Genomic DNA, 15735 nt, shown 5'->3' with positions numbered 1-15735 from the left:
TCCAACACACTTTTCATTTTCATATGATTCCAACTCTTGCTTTCTTGCATATATACTAGGCCCATTCTTGCTTTCATATCTTTGTGCTATTTTTCATACCTATTCTTCAAGGTCCTCTGTACAGAAATTTGTAGCAGTAGGAAGCTTACTTCTTCAAAGCTGCTCTACAAAGTCATCATATGTCTACCTTTTATGTACTCCAAATATCCATAAAGAGATGATACCAGTGAACCTGCTTGATCTCTCATATGTGTTTTCATTAGTTTCTGGGAAGGCGGACTCCTGAATTTCAGCCTAGCCAAAGAGGTACAAAACTTCCAAAAATAACCTCTCCTGCACCATGGAGAGGCCCCCAAATTACAGATTCTACCCTTTTCATCTATTTGTATTTTTGGTTTTGTTTGTTTAGGGAGTTTGGGGCCCTTAGCAAAACAGTAAAGAGGCCCTTTCTGAAATGTTTGCTTGAGAGCTTTGAATTTAGGCTTCTGTCAAGGATATCAGGGAACAATTGGTCTGGACTGATTGTGCAATGGGATATGAAACATTTCTTTCATGTTTTAGGAACTTGTACATTTCTCCAGAATGCCGTAAGGAAATGGCTAACAAACATCTGAACAAGGAAAACAGTTTTCTTAAGAAAAAAGAAGACAGCTATTCCTTTTCAAATTGATTTTATTATATAGTTGAAATGTTATTAATTATAAACATCTAGTCTATTTGCACATAAATGATCAACAGTACACACCAATAAAGACTGATGCATTGATTAAGAATCATTATTGGTACATATTAATTCCAGGATTTGGGCATGAAAACAGAATGTCAATTATGTGTCTAGACAATCTCAAAATAGTTTTCAATTGGCATTAACATGTATTTCCTAACTTAAGCTGTGTTCAGAAACATTGCATCTGCTTTGTGAACCAAATGCCATAACAAAAGAAGAGAACTGTTGGCAAAAAAAAGTAGATATTGAGACATACCCTAAAGTTTAGCTTTGGCACCTTGCAAGTGTCATGTTTTCCTACTGGATTTCTGAATTTGCAAACAAACATAATTGTTGTTTTACTTTAATGATGGTTTGGCTCACACCATAGTACATTTGTCTGACATTTGTAGGAAAAAGACAATCAGTTTTGTTTACTTTAGTTTATTTTTGGATTTCCTATTATTCTCAATAAATGAACAGTCATTTTTTTTCTGGAAGAAGAAAGAAACAACAAGTAAACCTAACACATGCTTCATATATTTTTAATATGTAACATAGTCATTTTCAATTTGACATAATTATTACCTTTCCAACTAGCATTGCATTTTTTGCTTTCCATGAATATTTTCCTTTCTTTGAATGCAGCATCATTTCCCTTTAGGGTATCTTTCTGGGATGCCTTTGGGAAATACGTAAGATCAAGATTTCGTTTTCAATATTTTGTCTTTTTTTTATCAAGGAGGTTCTTTTCCAGCATAGACAGAGAACAGAAAATATATTAAAAATTGGGCATGCTTCTGTCAAGATACAAGTCACGTTCTCCATGGGTGCCCATTTGGCTTAAAAAACAGTTGTTGAAAACATATGGTATGTGATATTTGAGTGTCAAAAATATATTCATTTATCATGAGCCCTTTATTGTTTTAATATTATGAACACATATAATTCATAAAATAAATAATTGTTGCCCGAGTTTTCATTGAAACTGATTTTTTTTTCTAAAACTCAAAATCTTTTAGCAGGAAATGCATGAATTTGTGTGACTCATCTTATCAACAATCATTCCATCCATGAAAAAATAAATACAATGTAGAAATAAATAGCTTTGTAATAAAATATAAAAGTTTTTTCCCTTTGTCCAATAAATAAATAGCTTGACTTCAGTTCACTTTATTCTTTTGTGTTCTCTAGTAAATGATTTTCTTAGCTGCCAGAAGAGTGTTCTTTAGAAGCATCGCCACTGTCATGGGTCCCACACCTCCTGGAACTGGAGTGATAAAGCTGGCTTTCTTCTTAACAGCTGGTAGAGGAGACAGAGGTATTCTTTATTTTAAGATACATCTGAGCATTTCATAATTTTAAACACATTGAATATAGTAGATTTTTCTAATTACACATATAATTCTAACAACCTCAATCCTTTTTAGAACAAAGAAAGCTATAATACACACACACACACACCCTCAGACAAACACTTCTGTGTTTGATATCAAAGATGGGTGGAGTACAATGAAACCAAGACTACAGGTTCAGTCTCCATGCAGCTATTTAGTTTTGCATGACGAACCTATACCCCATGATTGACCCACCCTCTTTACTTCCAGTTAGCTAGTTCTAAAATCCTTTTTGGTCATAAAGCAGAGGCAGAATGTAGACAGTTTAGCGCAATCCATCCTTTAAATCAGAATATCCCTGGTATAACACTAGGATCATTTATGTGTGGATAATGCATTCCAGTGGGAAGTTAAAAAAAAAAAAACATTAAGCATATATAAATTACTGAGCTTATACACATAGTTCAAACAATGAAGGCTTCTTATTCAGTGAATATGCTGAAAGGAAATATCAAAGAACTTTCAGCAATTTTTGTTTAAGAATATTACAGGTGAATGGCTCCATGAATTGGCTTCCTGGTTTACTGTTTCTTTGTGTGAATAAGAACAGCTTTATTATTTGAATAAGAACAATGAAGTTTTTCCAGATAGCTCTTGTAGTACAAAGTTAGCATAGAAGATACCTCTTTAATGTATAATCTGCCATTATTAATCCCATGCTATTTAGATGTATTTTATAAGTTTATAAGTTTATTGCAATATACTTCTAAATGAATCAAAACCAATTTTTTTTCTAAACTCTAAGTATTATTGCTTTATAATTTATATTACCTTCTTGAAAGGTGGTGTGGTGGGTTAAATACTAATCCTCCCACCCTGAAAATTCATGTCCACCTGGAACCTCAGAATATGACCTTATTTGGAAATGGGGTCTTTGCAGATGTAATTAGTTGAGGATCAAGATGAGACTACACTGGATTAGGGTGTGTCCTAAATAATGGCAGGTGTCTTTATAAGAAGAGGAGAGGACACAAAGAGAGACAGAGGAGAGGGTGATGTGACGACGGAGACAGAGATTGAAGTGATGCATCTATAAGCCAAAGAATGCCGAGAGTGGACAGGAGCCACCAGAAGCTAGGAAGAGGCGAGGAAGGAATCCTCCCCAGAGCTTTTGGATGGAGCATGGCCCTGCTGATGCCTTGATTTCTGACTTCTAGCCTCCAGAATGTGAGAAAATAAATTTCCATTGTTTTAAGCCACGCAGCTCGTGGTTATTTGAAAGTCCTAGGAAACTAATGCGGATTGTTTGTAAATAATTTACCTTTACCTTACTTGAAGTGGAGTAGCACCTTAGAACAAAAAGTTTTTTAAACCACAGGAAAAACAAAGGAATAATATTCTTCTCCTTGAAGAAAATTACAAATAAGCTTAAAGAAAGCACAAAAATTCCAGCTGTCATGTCATGAATCTTATGATTAGTTACATAGAAAAGATAAGAATACTGTAATTTGAAATGCAATACTTCAATTTTCCAAAAAAGCCTCTCTCTACATGAAGCATGTCCTTTCCCTTGCCATATATCATCCAGTGCACTCTATGCTGTAGGAACATTACACTAGATCCATCTCCATTCCGTAAATAGCTATGAATTTATAGTCCTTTCTTCCTTTGCTCTAGCTATTCCTTTCGCATGGGATTCTTTCCACCTTATCTGAATAATAAACATCATTATTCTTTTAAAGCCTACAAAATGTCATCTGTCCATAACTTTCTCAAAAATTCACCACTCTAATATTAAATTCACAGCTGCACATCTTTGTTTCCAGTAACTTATTACCTAACTCAATTATAGTACTTAACACATTGTACTGTGTCTGATCCCTTAATTAGTCACCTGCACCTAGAAGGCAGAAACCAAGTCTTTGTCTTGTTGTTTATAATCTTAGAACTTCTCCACGCACAGGTTAGGCATTCAGTGAATTCCGTCAAAGTGAACATTAGGCCATGAAATTTAAAATAAGAAATCAATATGCAGAAATGTGTCAGTGCTTTTGACTGGATTCAAGCAACAGCAAAGCAATTTATTTCAAGATGATTTACTGAAAATAAGCTTAAAGAAAGCACAAGAAGCACAAGCTTCTCATTTTGCTTGAAATTGGTAAATTGCACTTTCGCTTTTTAATAAACTGACTATGGCATGAGCAATGGTTTCCAGTACTTTTTCTTAAGCATTGGAGAAGCAGTACCTTTACAGATTTCAGTGGTCTCTACAAGAAATGTACTACTATTTACACAGATAGTATAGAAAATCACACTACGTAAAGCACTTCGAAATCTTAATACATAAAAATAAAAGACTACTGAATAATATGATAAATTAAGAATCACGTTCAAATGAAATCTTCAATGGAAAAATGTTTTATTTATTTCATAATCAAAAGGTGGAATAAAATGGGCTCATAACCGGAAATCTATTCCAGGTATATAATCATTTTTATATAATATGAGTTTTAACTTTGAAAAGTGAAGTGACTTGGATATTATTTGTATATGGGAAAATAATCATAATCATATTTCCTATCAATTGAGTACCTACTACTTGCCAAGAACTTTACATACACTATTTTTGATAATCAATGTATAATTATTATTCATTTTAGTAGATGAAGAAAGTGTGACTCAATGAAGTTAATGTGACTTACTACTATCTTATATGGTAGAGAGATTATTCACATTCAGGTCTGAAACATTCTATGATTCCATAATTCCACCCCACTCCACGTAACTATAATGCCATGATTATAACAAGTAGAAAGGTCCCAAGAAAGACTCATGTGCCAAAAATTAACTCAGTATTTTCTCAAAGGGTTAGGAAGCTATTTTCACAAAAGAAACAAAGAGAAAAAAAGTTATAGAAATTTTTCTACATTTTTACTGTGAGTACTCATAGCTCATCATCTTTGAATTACATCCTCCGCTTTAAATTACCCAACTGCTTAGCAGTCTGAGTAGTTTTCTTCCTAGGCGTCAGATCAGATAAACCACTGGTTTGCTCAGGTATCATAACTCTCCTCTTCCAAATTATGTTTTTCACAACATGCTTACTATTACAATCTTTTTCTCAAAAAGTGAGCCTTGGTATGGAGGAAAAGGCAATGGGAATGTTGCAAGAAATAATACCAGCTTGACATTTTTAGCTTGGTGTCTGCATTTTTGCGTATTTTACTGATGGAATACCAATAGGCATTTATCCTGTACTGCTTATCACTTTTCATAATATTAGATCATGGAAAATACCAATAGTTCTTTTTATATGACTTGGGCTAGGGCTTCTCTGGACATTCATAAGCATTTAGTAAAACATCAACCCCACAAATTATTCACCAGGCAGAAGATTATGATACCATTGTGAACATATCTGGTTATTCAAATGCTTGTTTCAAATATTTTCTTATCTTTGAAATAAAATGGAAAGATGTGAAGATGAACCTGAAACACTGTCATGAGGGGCAGGCAGTGATGAATTTGATTTAAAAACATACTAGGTTCTCTACTCTTTTTTATTTGATTTTCATGAGAATCTATGTCTGAGAAAGAAATTAAGTTTCTCTGCTGCTGGCTAGTATGAACGTATTCTTTTTCTATTTGCATAAAGACAAGGATATGGAAATAAATGATTTCTCAAGAAAGGTGGGGAATAATTATTGGCAAATGCAATTGGGTGCAGATGCCAATGCTCAAAAGAAAGTCTCTGGTTTAATGATTTTGTCTAACTATTTCAAGGCTGTCCTAAGCAATGTGTTTATGAAGTAGCAAAGATGGCTCATGAACTAAAATTAGTCATGTGAGAAAGAGTTCATTTCAATTCAGGTTTGATGCCATGAAAAGTACCTTCCCCAATCCCTTCTGCAAGATGGTAAGTTAACAAGCATTACATCACCAGAATAACCTCTCATTGGTTGGACTTTCCCTGAGGGCAGACGAGAGTTTGCACCTGCTTGTAGAAGATGATGCTTTTAAAAATTAATTCTATTAACATGTGGGGAGAAGATGTTCTGTATCCTTCAACTGGGGAGAAATTCAGAAGCAATTTAAGACAGTAATTTCCTTCAGAGATCTATTTACTGTGTGGTAGGTGTGAGGGAGTATGTGTGTTTTAAGGGAAGTATCAATTGTTTTGTATGCATGAGAATCTGGTTCCAGGCATGAGATCTTGGTTGTTTTCAGGACTTTCATTAGAGGCTAATGAACATGCACACAAACACCAAAGTTAGATTTAATTTCATAAAGTCAACATGATTTAAGAGCTACTGAAACTGTTTGAAAATTGAGGCAAATAAAACCACTATCCAATTTTATGGTTGTTTGCAGGGAATTTGCTCTGGGGAGTGAGATTTAGATGGAAATGACTTGGTCAGGATTAAAGCAGGTTCCTGAACATAAGAATATTTTGAGGAAAGGCAATAATTTATATGAATGACCTCTTTATAAACTTTAGAACCTGCAAAGTAAATTCCAGTCAGTGCTATGCCTCTACCAGCATGATTTAGAATGCTAGAGTCTGTATTTGGTTGTATGGAAAAAAATAGATTACCACTTAAAATCAGTCATTTTGGATACAAATAAGGTTCACCTTTGTATATTCTAGTCTTGTTGTTTGACATGCCCTTGCCCCATTTCTCTATCCAATGACTATTTAACCTTCCTTTTCTCCTTTTCAGATCCAACATAAATGTAACTTCCTTTATGATACCTACTAACTCTCCAAGCTGAGTTAATTGTTCATTAATTGATCCATCGAACTTTTAGTAGAATGATTTTCAATTTGCAATCATAGAGTATGCTAGAATCTGCTGCAAAATGTACTCAAACTATACATGTCTCCTCCCACTCCAGTATTCTATAGGACCCTCTGATGAGCATTACTGACTAATGTGAGAGATGTTTCTTTTGGGGAGAGGAGGAGTGTTACACATATGAACAGTGCAGAGGAAGTTTCTTGCTTTGGTAAGAGCTTACTATGTGGCAGAGACTCAGATATGTGTTCCCAATAAATAGTTAAATGTGATGATCCTGCCTTTAAGAAGCTCACAGTATCTGAGACATACTATCACTATTACAGTATGTTATACAAGGTTATAATTACTTGCATACTTAATCTGTCAAGAAAAGAGACTTCAGTGAATTTGTCTTTAAATATTTGGAGGGCTTTCATGTGGCAGAGGCAACAGGTTTGTTTTGCTTTCTTTGCAGGGAAGAATCAGGACCAAGAATCTAAGTCCTTGAGTTAGAAGGAAGTAGATGTCTATTTAGTAAAAGGAGGATGTTCCAGCAATTAGAGCTGTTCAACATTGTAATAAATCACCCCATGATGTACTGTGCTTCCTATCAGGAGAAATAGTCAAGTGGGGGCTGAATTATTAATACTTTTTGTTGAGACTATTCATCAGTCACTTTTTGCTGCATAACAAAGCACCCCTAAACTTAGTGGCTTAAAACCTCACTAATTTATTATTTTTCATGTTTCTGTAGATGGGCTAGGCAGTTTTTGTCAAGGTCTGCACAGCTGAGCTGGATGGTCTAGGAGAATCTCACTCACGTCTGGGGCCTCATTTGGGGCGACTGGGACAGCTGGCATGACGGGGGCTCTTTCTCCACGTGATCTCTTAACCTCCTGGAGTCTGACTCAGGCTACTGCACTTGGGGTCCCAGGTTCCCAGTCACAAGAGAGAGCAAACCCCAGTGTCCAAATGCATTTCAAGCCTCTGCTTACATCACAGTTGCTAATACCTCATTGGCCAAAGCAAGTCACTTGGCCAAGCTGAAAGTAAAAGGCTTGGGATGGAAAGAGTGGCAAAGTCACATGGCAAAACATGTGCATATGGGGACAGAAGAAATTGTGGCCATTTTAAATAATCTACTGTAATAAGTCTTTTGGGTTCCAGTCTCTACCATTTCAATCCAAACAGTAGCCAGATTTATCCTTTACAATACAGATTTGATTGTTTTAGCTTATAAACATGTGGTGAACTTCACTGTCTCAAGGATAAAATACAAATTCTTTGTCATGGCAATCAATATATTTTATTACCTGGTATCAAATCCTTGTCTTATGTCATTTCCTAACTCGACATTCAAGTATTCACATTTGCCACACATGCTACATACTGCCCCAGATAGATTCACAACAGATGTTTCTTGAGTGAGACAGATAGAGCCACTGCCCCTTTCGAGCTTATAGTCTAGTTGGGGAGATAGACATTAAAAATATAATTGCCTAGATAAACTAAGTGCCCCAAATGAAATGTTGACTGTACTGTGACTGTGTTAGGAAGCACCTACCTGAGCCTGAGCAGTGTGAAATAAGTGGTATTATTTATGTAAAATCCACAAAGCTGAAGGAGAAATCCAACTCTTCTAGGTGAAATGGAGAGGCAGGAGTAGCCAGTGTTCTTGGTAGGGGACAAGGCTTGTAACAAAGGTGGGAAGAACCTTCCCAGAGGTGAAAAGGAGCTTGGATTCTGGGAAACATTGTAAGAAAACCAGGGTGGCTGACATGGAGGCAAAGGAGAAAAGTAGGAGATGATGTGGAGGCAGGGGGTCAGGTCATGTTAAGGATTTGGGATATTATCACAAGAACAATGATTAAAATGTTTGAAAAAATGGAAAAAAATATTTTGAGGCAAGGTAGATCGAATGGGGAAACTTCCTGTTCTCTGTTTTCACATTTCTTTAATGAAATATATTTTTCATCTGGGGTAGGGGAAAGGGAGACAAACACAGAAATAAGAAAATAAAATGAGATATGCTAAAATGGGAAAACATTAAGGTTTTTATGGGAGCATCTCAGAGAAGGAACAGAAATGACAGAAAAGATTCAAAGTTGAGATAAAAGAGATGCCAAGGAAGAAAAAGGGCAGGAGTGATGGGTGGGTAGAGAAAGCAATGCAGGCATAGGGAAGTTAAAGCAAAGGAGGTTTGGACATGACAATGAATGTGATGCAGCAGAGCTGCTGAAAGGAGTTCATTATGGCTGGAGCACACAGTGAAAGCAGAGTGGAAAGCAGAGGCTGGGGCAGGGGCCTGGGGCCGGATGCCCTCACAAGCGGCCAGGGAACAGGTTGGGTGATGGTACCTGGCTGTAGTACAGCATACAAGGTGAGTATGTTTTTCAGAAAGTAATTTGTGAATGAACTTTGTTATTTATATACTTAGGAAGGGCCAAGATGAGAAGTTGGAGAGCATATAAATACTTTTCAGAAGAAAATTAAAATAAGGGAAAACTTCATTTTGCATTTTTGTAAAATTTCAGGCTGTTCCACATCATTAATTTATTATCCAAGAAATCCCCTTTAAAGACTAGAATACATATCTAGTCTTCTGTATTCTCTTTTTCTGTGTGGACAGCTACTTTTCTTCATGTTATTGGCTTCAGGTTTCTAAAGGGGAGAACTAAGAAGGGCTTGGCTTTACATCATTTCTGTCATTCTTACTTGAAGACATCAACCATTTTTCAGTTACAGAATAAGAACAATAGGTATGGAGTAGAGGTGATTTCATGTTTAAGATCTGGGGTGATGATGGAGATGATGAAAGAAACCAGTCTATATGTGAGCCTCAAAAATCCAGGGATGGGGGGGGCAGTGCATGTGGTCACAGGGTGTGAAAAGATTACTCATGTAGGATACTAATAGCAACATAAGGAACATTAAAATGCCCTTTAATAACTTAAGTAAGAATAAAAGAAAAAGTATGTGATCATCAACCTTTGGGCATGAGCAACCCTTGACAGGGCTGGTATGTTCTGTGTCATTACTTTCTTTGGAAATTTTGTGCTCACAGGTACTCAGGGCTGGCCTTTAATAATCCAAATTCCCATCTAAGTTACTTTGTTAGGAAGATTCAATTCTTTGTCAGGGAGTGAATTTCTGCTTTAGTACATTATATATTACCCACCAAAGGCCAAAATAATGAAATGTCCAGATGTATTAAACAGAACTAACTTTGCTAGTGCTGTTTGAAATTGTATATTCCGGCAAAGTCGAAGAAAACATTTGTACTTTATAAATCCATTTTTTGATAGGAGGAAAAGAACTGATGTCTTAAGTTCTTGTGGTATTATTTTATTTCTCTTTGTGTTTTGTCGGACTTTCTGTTACTGTGGCCCATCAAGAATTTCCCACAATGCTACAGCTAATTTTTTAAAATATTATTGGGTAACCTCTAGACAACATAAAATTTCTCATTTTAATCTCTTTCAAGTGTACATTTCAGTGGTATTAATTACATTCACAATGTTGTGCTATCATTACCATCATCCATTACCAAAACCAGGTGATGATTCTTAAGTATGCGCAACTCATTAACGTACATACAACCTAAAATTTCCAATTTTATCCACTTTCAAATATACAATTCAGTGGTGTTAATCACATTCACAATATTGTGCCACCATCAAGGCGATTCCATTTCCCAAAACAAAGGGTGATGATTCCTTGCTTGTAGCAAGGCAGCAGAAGCAAAGTTTTTTGTTTCTCTCACATGAATTTCATTCTCCTAGCATGTATGTGTAATTGTCTAAATTAAATGCTTGGAGAATGTTCCCATGCATTTAGGCATGGCCTCTCAAACATATCCACTATAATGAAGAGGAGAGCAGCTCCAGGAAAATGAAGTACAGGAATAACAACCAGAAAAACCTGAATGGCAAAGGACTGGAGAAATACTATGACTCAGGAGGTAATATGGAAACTACTCCATTTTCTCAAATGGCTGATATAAAATGACACTTAAGAACATGATGAGCCAGATGGAGTAAAGGGTTCTGTGACAAGTGACTGGCTCACCAGTGAACTCTTGGAGGCAGCAAGGAATCAGGTGCCCCAAGGGAATTCATTATACTTCTCACATTTATCTAAATGCCTGATTCCTGGGGTTTCCACAAGTTTCCTACAGATTTAAAGCATTCATTATCATGGCTTCCTGTGGGGCTGTAACAGGACAGACAGGATTATTACCCTAATGGGGAGAGGGGCTGTGTAAGAGTAAGACCTTGATCCACGTTTCTATACAAATTGTGTTGGCTTCATTAGGCTGGTGAGCCATACTTGCAAGGGCTTCCTTCACTTATTTACAATAATATTTACTATATATAGTCCATGGCTACAGGAGGGCTAGGTTTTTTGTTGTTGTTGTTTTGTTTTGTATTGCTTTAGTTACTTTTCTATTAAAAATAAATCAAATATATATATATCCTGCTATATGCCTCATAGATGTGAATACGTAAAAATACCACTCATACCACTCAGAAGACATCTGAGGGAAACAAATAGCAATTAAATTATCTGGTGAAAGTTAGAAGTTGCTTTCTGTGATCTTTGTCTACTATTCATCAGTGAAATGTCACGTCTGGCCATCGCTGGTGTCAGCTGTCACTGCCAGTTTGCATCTGGATAGGCAGGAGTTGGGAATATTGCTACTGTATGTCTGGGAACTATACTAAGAGCTGGAAAGATGACTAAAATATCTCCTTCTCATGACTTCTTTAAAAAAAAACGATCATCATCTGTTCCTGTCATCTTCCTAATCTTTTTTCTTCAAGCCACTAAACACTTCTAGCACAAAATGGCAAATCTATAAACTAAATAGGCTTTTGGAATATCCTGCAAATCTCTTGATTGGGTTTTGATCTCAGTAGTCTGCCATAATCAATCCATGAAACTAGGAGATAAAGTTTCCCTCCAAGAGATATTTGTATTTTAATGTGAGATCCTTAGAAAAAACTACAAAAATTCCTAAGTGTGAGAGAAGAAATACTTGCAGAGGCATCAGACATTTATCTTGTTCTTGTCAAGTCCTTCTTGTGCTTCAAGTGGAACTCTTCCACATTAAGATAGATTATTCAAAGTCATATACATTCTACCAATAGAATGTCTCAATTGATTTCAAAGACCTAGACTTCAATATAAATATCTGTCCATGCTGTAAGCAGTAATGGAAGTAGTTTGACTCAATGTTGGGGAGCTCATAATGGCCATCAGTAGTTCTGCCTGCTTTGTGAAATGACCTTATTCAATTTGCTCTTAATCCTATACTAACTTGTGCTTTTACTTGAATGTTTCCTACTAAATTGTATGCTTCACTAAGGTAAGGCTCTTGCCCTTACATTTCTTTTGTATCTCCATCTCAAATCAGGTCTCAATCCTCTTAGCCTTACCATTGGCCATTTGTATGAACTTCCTCAGGCAAATGTGGGTACTGTTGCCACAGAGTTAGTAACAGTCTCTCCAAGACAGGCTTTTGCAATTTCCTTCAACTTTTTCAAAACCATGGTGATGTCACCTGTGGGTTGAAACTTTCGGCCTTCCCTTATACTAAACCAGGACTTTGGGGCTATCTTTTCATCATTTATCATAAAAGGTTGATATTTTGAGTCAGACTGATCAGCCTTATCAAATTTAATGTTAACCACTGAAAACTGAATTGGTGGGATGTCACTTTAATTTGATTCTTTGCAACATCTGTGATTAATGTTTTCATAATAGTAATAGAATTAAAAAAACAGTCCTGTTTTCTTAGACACTGGTAATATGCTCTATTTTCTCATGTTTTAGAACACACTTATGGGAGTTAGCAGTGCTAAAACCACTTCCAAAAGCAGCTTACTCTGACAGATAATCTGGGGACTGTAAGTTCCATGAAAGCAGGGGCTTTGTCTGTTGTGCATGGCTGTATCCTCAGTACTGCAAATGATGTGGAACAGAAAGTAGGCCTCATTAAATGTGTGCTGAAAAAAGTCAGTGAGTGAATCAATGGATGTATCATTACTTGACCTAGGTTTTTATACATGAATAATGTGTTTGCTGGCAATTTGAGTGGAAGCTTTTGTTATCATTGAGACAACTTTAAGGAATTATTTCTGTAATGTAAGGGTAACACTATGGATTTATAAATAAATACAAAGGATGCTGTTCATACAAATGACCAATAGTATGACTAAGAAGGATGGAGATACGAAGAAAATGTAAGACAAGAACTTTACCTTACAGAGGCATACAATTTAGTTAGAAACAACTAAATAAATGTGAAAGTGATATAGGATTAAGAGCAAAATGAAGGTGTAGGTTTTAGTTACTCCTCCAGGGCAGTAGGTAGAAAGCCAGGAACGGCATGGACCAGAAACTGCAGAGCAATTTGACTTTGGGCATACTTCATACAACACTCATGAACGTGTGGAACAGCTGAGATCAGGGAAATCTGTAAGTTCTTGCAGCCAGGGGACCCATGCCCCTCCCTGCCAGGCTCAGTCCTGTGGGAGGAGGGGCCATCTGTGCTGGGAACAAGGAGGGAGAACTGCAGTTGCGGCACTGATTGAAAACTCAGACTGCTGATTGAAACCCCAAACATAGATAGACTGAGACCAGACACTAGAGAATCCAGGAGGAGTCAACCCAGTGGGGAGGAGATAGGGCTAGCAACAACAGCAAAAAAACAACAACAACAACAACACAACAACAACAACAACAAAAAACTCAAAAATAAAAACAGAGACTTTTTGGAGTTCTGGTGAACATAAAATGGAGAAGGGCAGGGCTCAAACAGAATCAGGCTCATATGCAAATCCAGAGGGTGAGGTCTTTTGTCTGACGAGTCAGTTTCTCTGCTTTCCATTGTTCCTACAGCCTTAATCTCCTTGTCTCTTAGCATTCTTAGCATTTCAATAGCCCATTAGATCTGTGAGAACGGCCTTCTTTTTTCTTTTTTTAATCTTTTTCTAAAACAATTTCTCTATGAAGCCCATTACAGAAAGCCTCAAAGACTTGCAATTTGGGCCCAGGCAAGAGCAGAGCTAAGACAGCTCTGAGAGACAAAGCAATAAGTCTAGTGGCTGAGAAAATTCGCTAAACACCACAACTCCCCTAGAAAAGGGGGGCATCCCCTTACAGCAATCTTCCAGGAGGGCTGGGGACACTCTTGCCCAGCACCAGCCCCACAGCCCAGAGCTGCCCCAAACAACCCAGTGTGACGGGAAGTGTTTCCAACAACACACGAGCACACCACAACGTCAGGCATGGACAATAGCCTACTGTGCACCCACAGCTAATTATCCTGGAGCTGGGAAGTTGCAGCTGTGTGAAAAGCGGGAAGTTAACACGCCCCATTCAGCCATCCTTTCAGCAGACTGGGAACACCCCTACACAGACCTGCAGCCCAGAACTTCCCTTGGGGGATGGTGCTCACCTGTGATGTAGCAGAGTCTTCCCTCAGCAGAGGACCTAGGAGGGCACGGCCTGGAAGAGGGACCCAGTCTCAAGTCTTAGGGACTATATGCCAATACCAAGGACTTGTGGGTCAGTGGCAGAGACAAACTGTGGTGAGACTGAACTGAAGGATTAGACTATTGCAACAGCTTTAAATCTCCAGGAACACCTGGGAGATTTGATTATTAAAGCCGCCCTCCCTCCCTAACCGCTGAGACACATGCCACAATTCAGGGAAGGAAGCACCAACTACACACGCAAACTCAGTGCACCAATTCGACCCCATAAAACTCACACCCCCACTCACCACAAAGACAAAGCTGGGGAGAACTGGCTTGAGGGGAATAGGTGGCTTGCGGATGCGATCTGCTGGTTAGTTAGAGAAAGTGTACTCCATGAAGCTGTAGATCTGACAAATTGGAGATAAGTGTTTGAATCAGCCTACACATCCTGAAAGAACTCTATCAAGTTAAGTAAATGCCAAGAGGCAAAAAAAAAACAAACAAAAAAAACACACAATATTTTAAAACATATGAAAAAACCAGACTATATGGATAACCCAAACACAAACAGCCAAATCAAAAGATCAGAGGAGACAGAGTACTTGGAGCAATTAATCAAAGAACTAAAGACAAACATTGAGAACATGGCACAGGATATGAAAACCCTTGAAGAGCATAAAGAAGAAACTGCAAGAGTAAATAAAACAATAGACAATCTCATGGAAGTAAAAAAACTGTAGACCAAATTAAAAAGATTCTGGATACACATACTACAAGACTAGAGGAAGCTGAACAGTGACCTCAAGGATGACAGAATGGTAAATGAAAGAACAAAAGAAAGAATGGGGGAAAAAAAATTGAAACAGACCTCAGGGATATGAAGGATCAAAGAAAACATCCAAATGTAAGAGTCATTGGTGTTCCAGAAGGGGAAGAGAAGGGTAAAGGTCTAGGAAGAGTATTCAAAGAAATTGTTGGGGAAAATGTCCCAAATCTTCTAAACACTGTAAATGCACAAACCATAAATGCCCAGTGAACTCCAAATAGAAGAAATCCAAATAAACCCACTCCGAGACATATTCTGATAAGATTGTCAAATACTGAAGAGAAGGAGCAAGTTCTGAAAGCACCAAGAGAAAAGCAATTCACCATTTACAAAGGAAACAGCATAAGACTAAGTAGTGACTACTCAGCAGCCACCATGGAGGCAAGAAGGCAGTGGCATGACATATGTAAAATTCTGAGAGAGAAAAATTGCCAACCAAGAATTCTTTATCCAGCAAAACTCTCCTTCAAATCTGAGGGAGAGCTTAAATGTTTCACAGGCAAACAAATGCTGAGAGAATTTGTTAACAGGAGACCTGCCCTACTTGAGATACTAAAGGGAGCCCAACTGACAGAGAAACAAATAAAGGAGAGAGAGATATGGA

The 15735-nt window shown here is 37.3% G+C and overlaps 1 protein-coding gene across 2 annotated transcripts in view; it reads right to left on the bottom strand.

Moving 5' to 3' along the window:
* Nucleotides 1-660: 660 nt before the first annotated feature.
* MTHFD2L (methylenetetrahydrofolate dehydrogenase (NADP+ dependent) 2 like) overlaps nt 661-15735 on the bottom strand; it is a 149847-nt gene continuing 134772 nt past the window's right edge. For both annotated transcript variants that reach the window (XM_037829974.1, XM_037829973.1), the window contains one exon: nt 661-2009. In XM_037829974.1, coding sequence (XP_037685902.1) covers nt 1897-2009 — 113 coding nt within the window. In that variant the 3' untranslated portion in view covers nt 661-1896. The remainder of the gene's footprint in view (nt 2010-15735) is intronic.

The sequence above is a fragment of the Choloepus didactylus genome, chromosome 3 (assembly GCF_015220235.1).
Source record: "Choloepus didactylus isolate mChoDid1 chromosome 3, mChoDid1.pri, whole genome shotgun sequence".
NCBI lineage: Eukaryota > Metazoa > Chordata > Mammalia > Pilosa > Megalonychidae > Choloepus > Choloepus didactylus.
The sequence above is the reverse complement of the archived record's forward strand: the minus strand, read 5'-3'. Positions and strand labels throughout refer to the sequence as shown.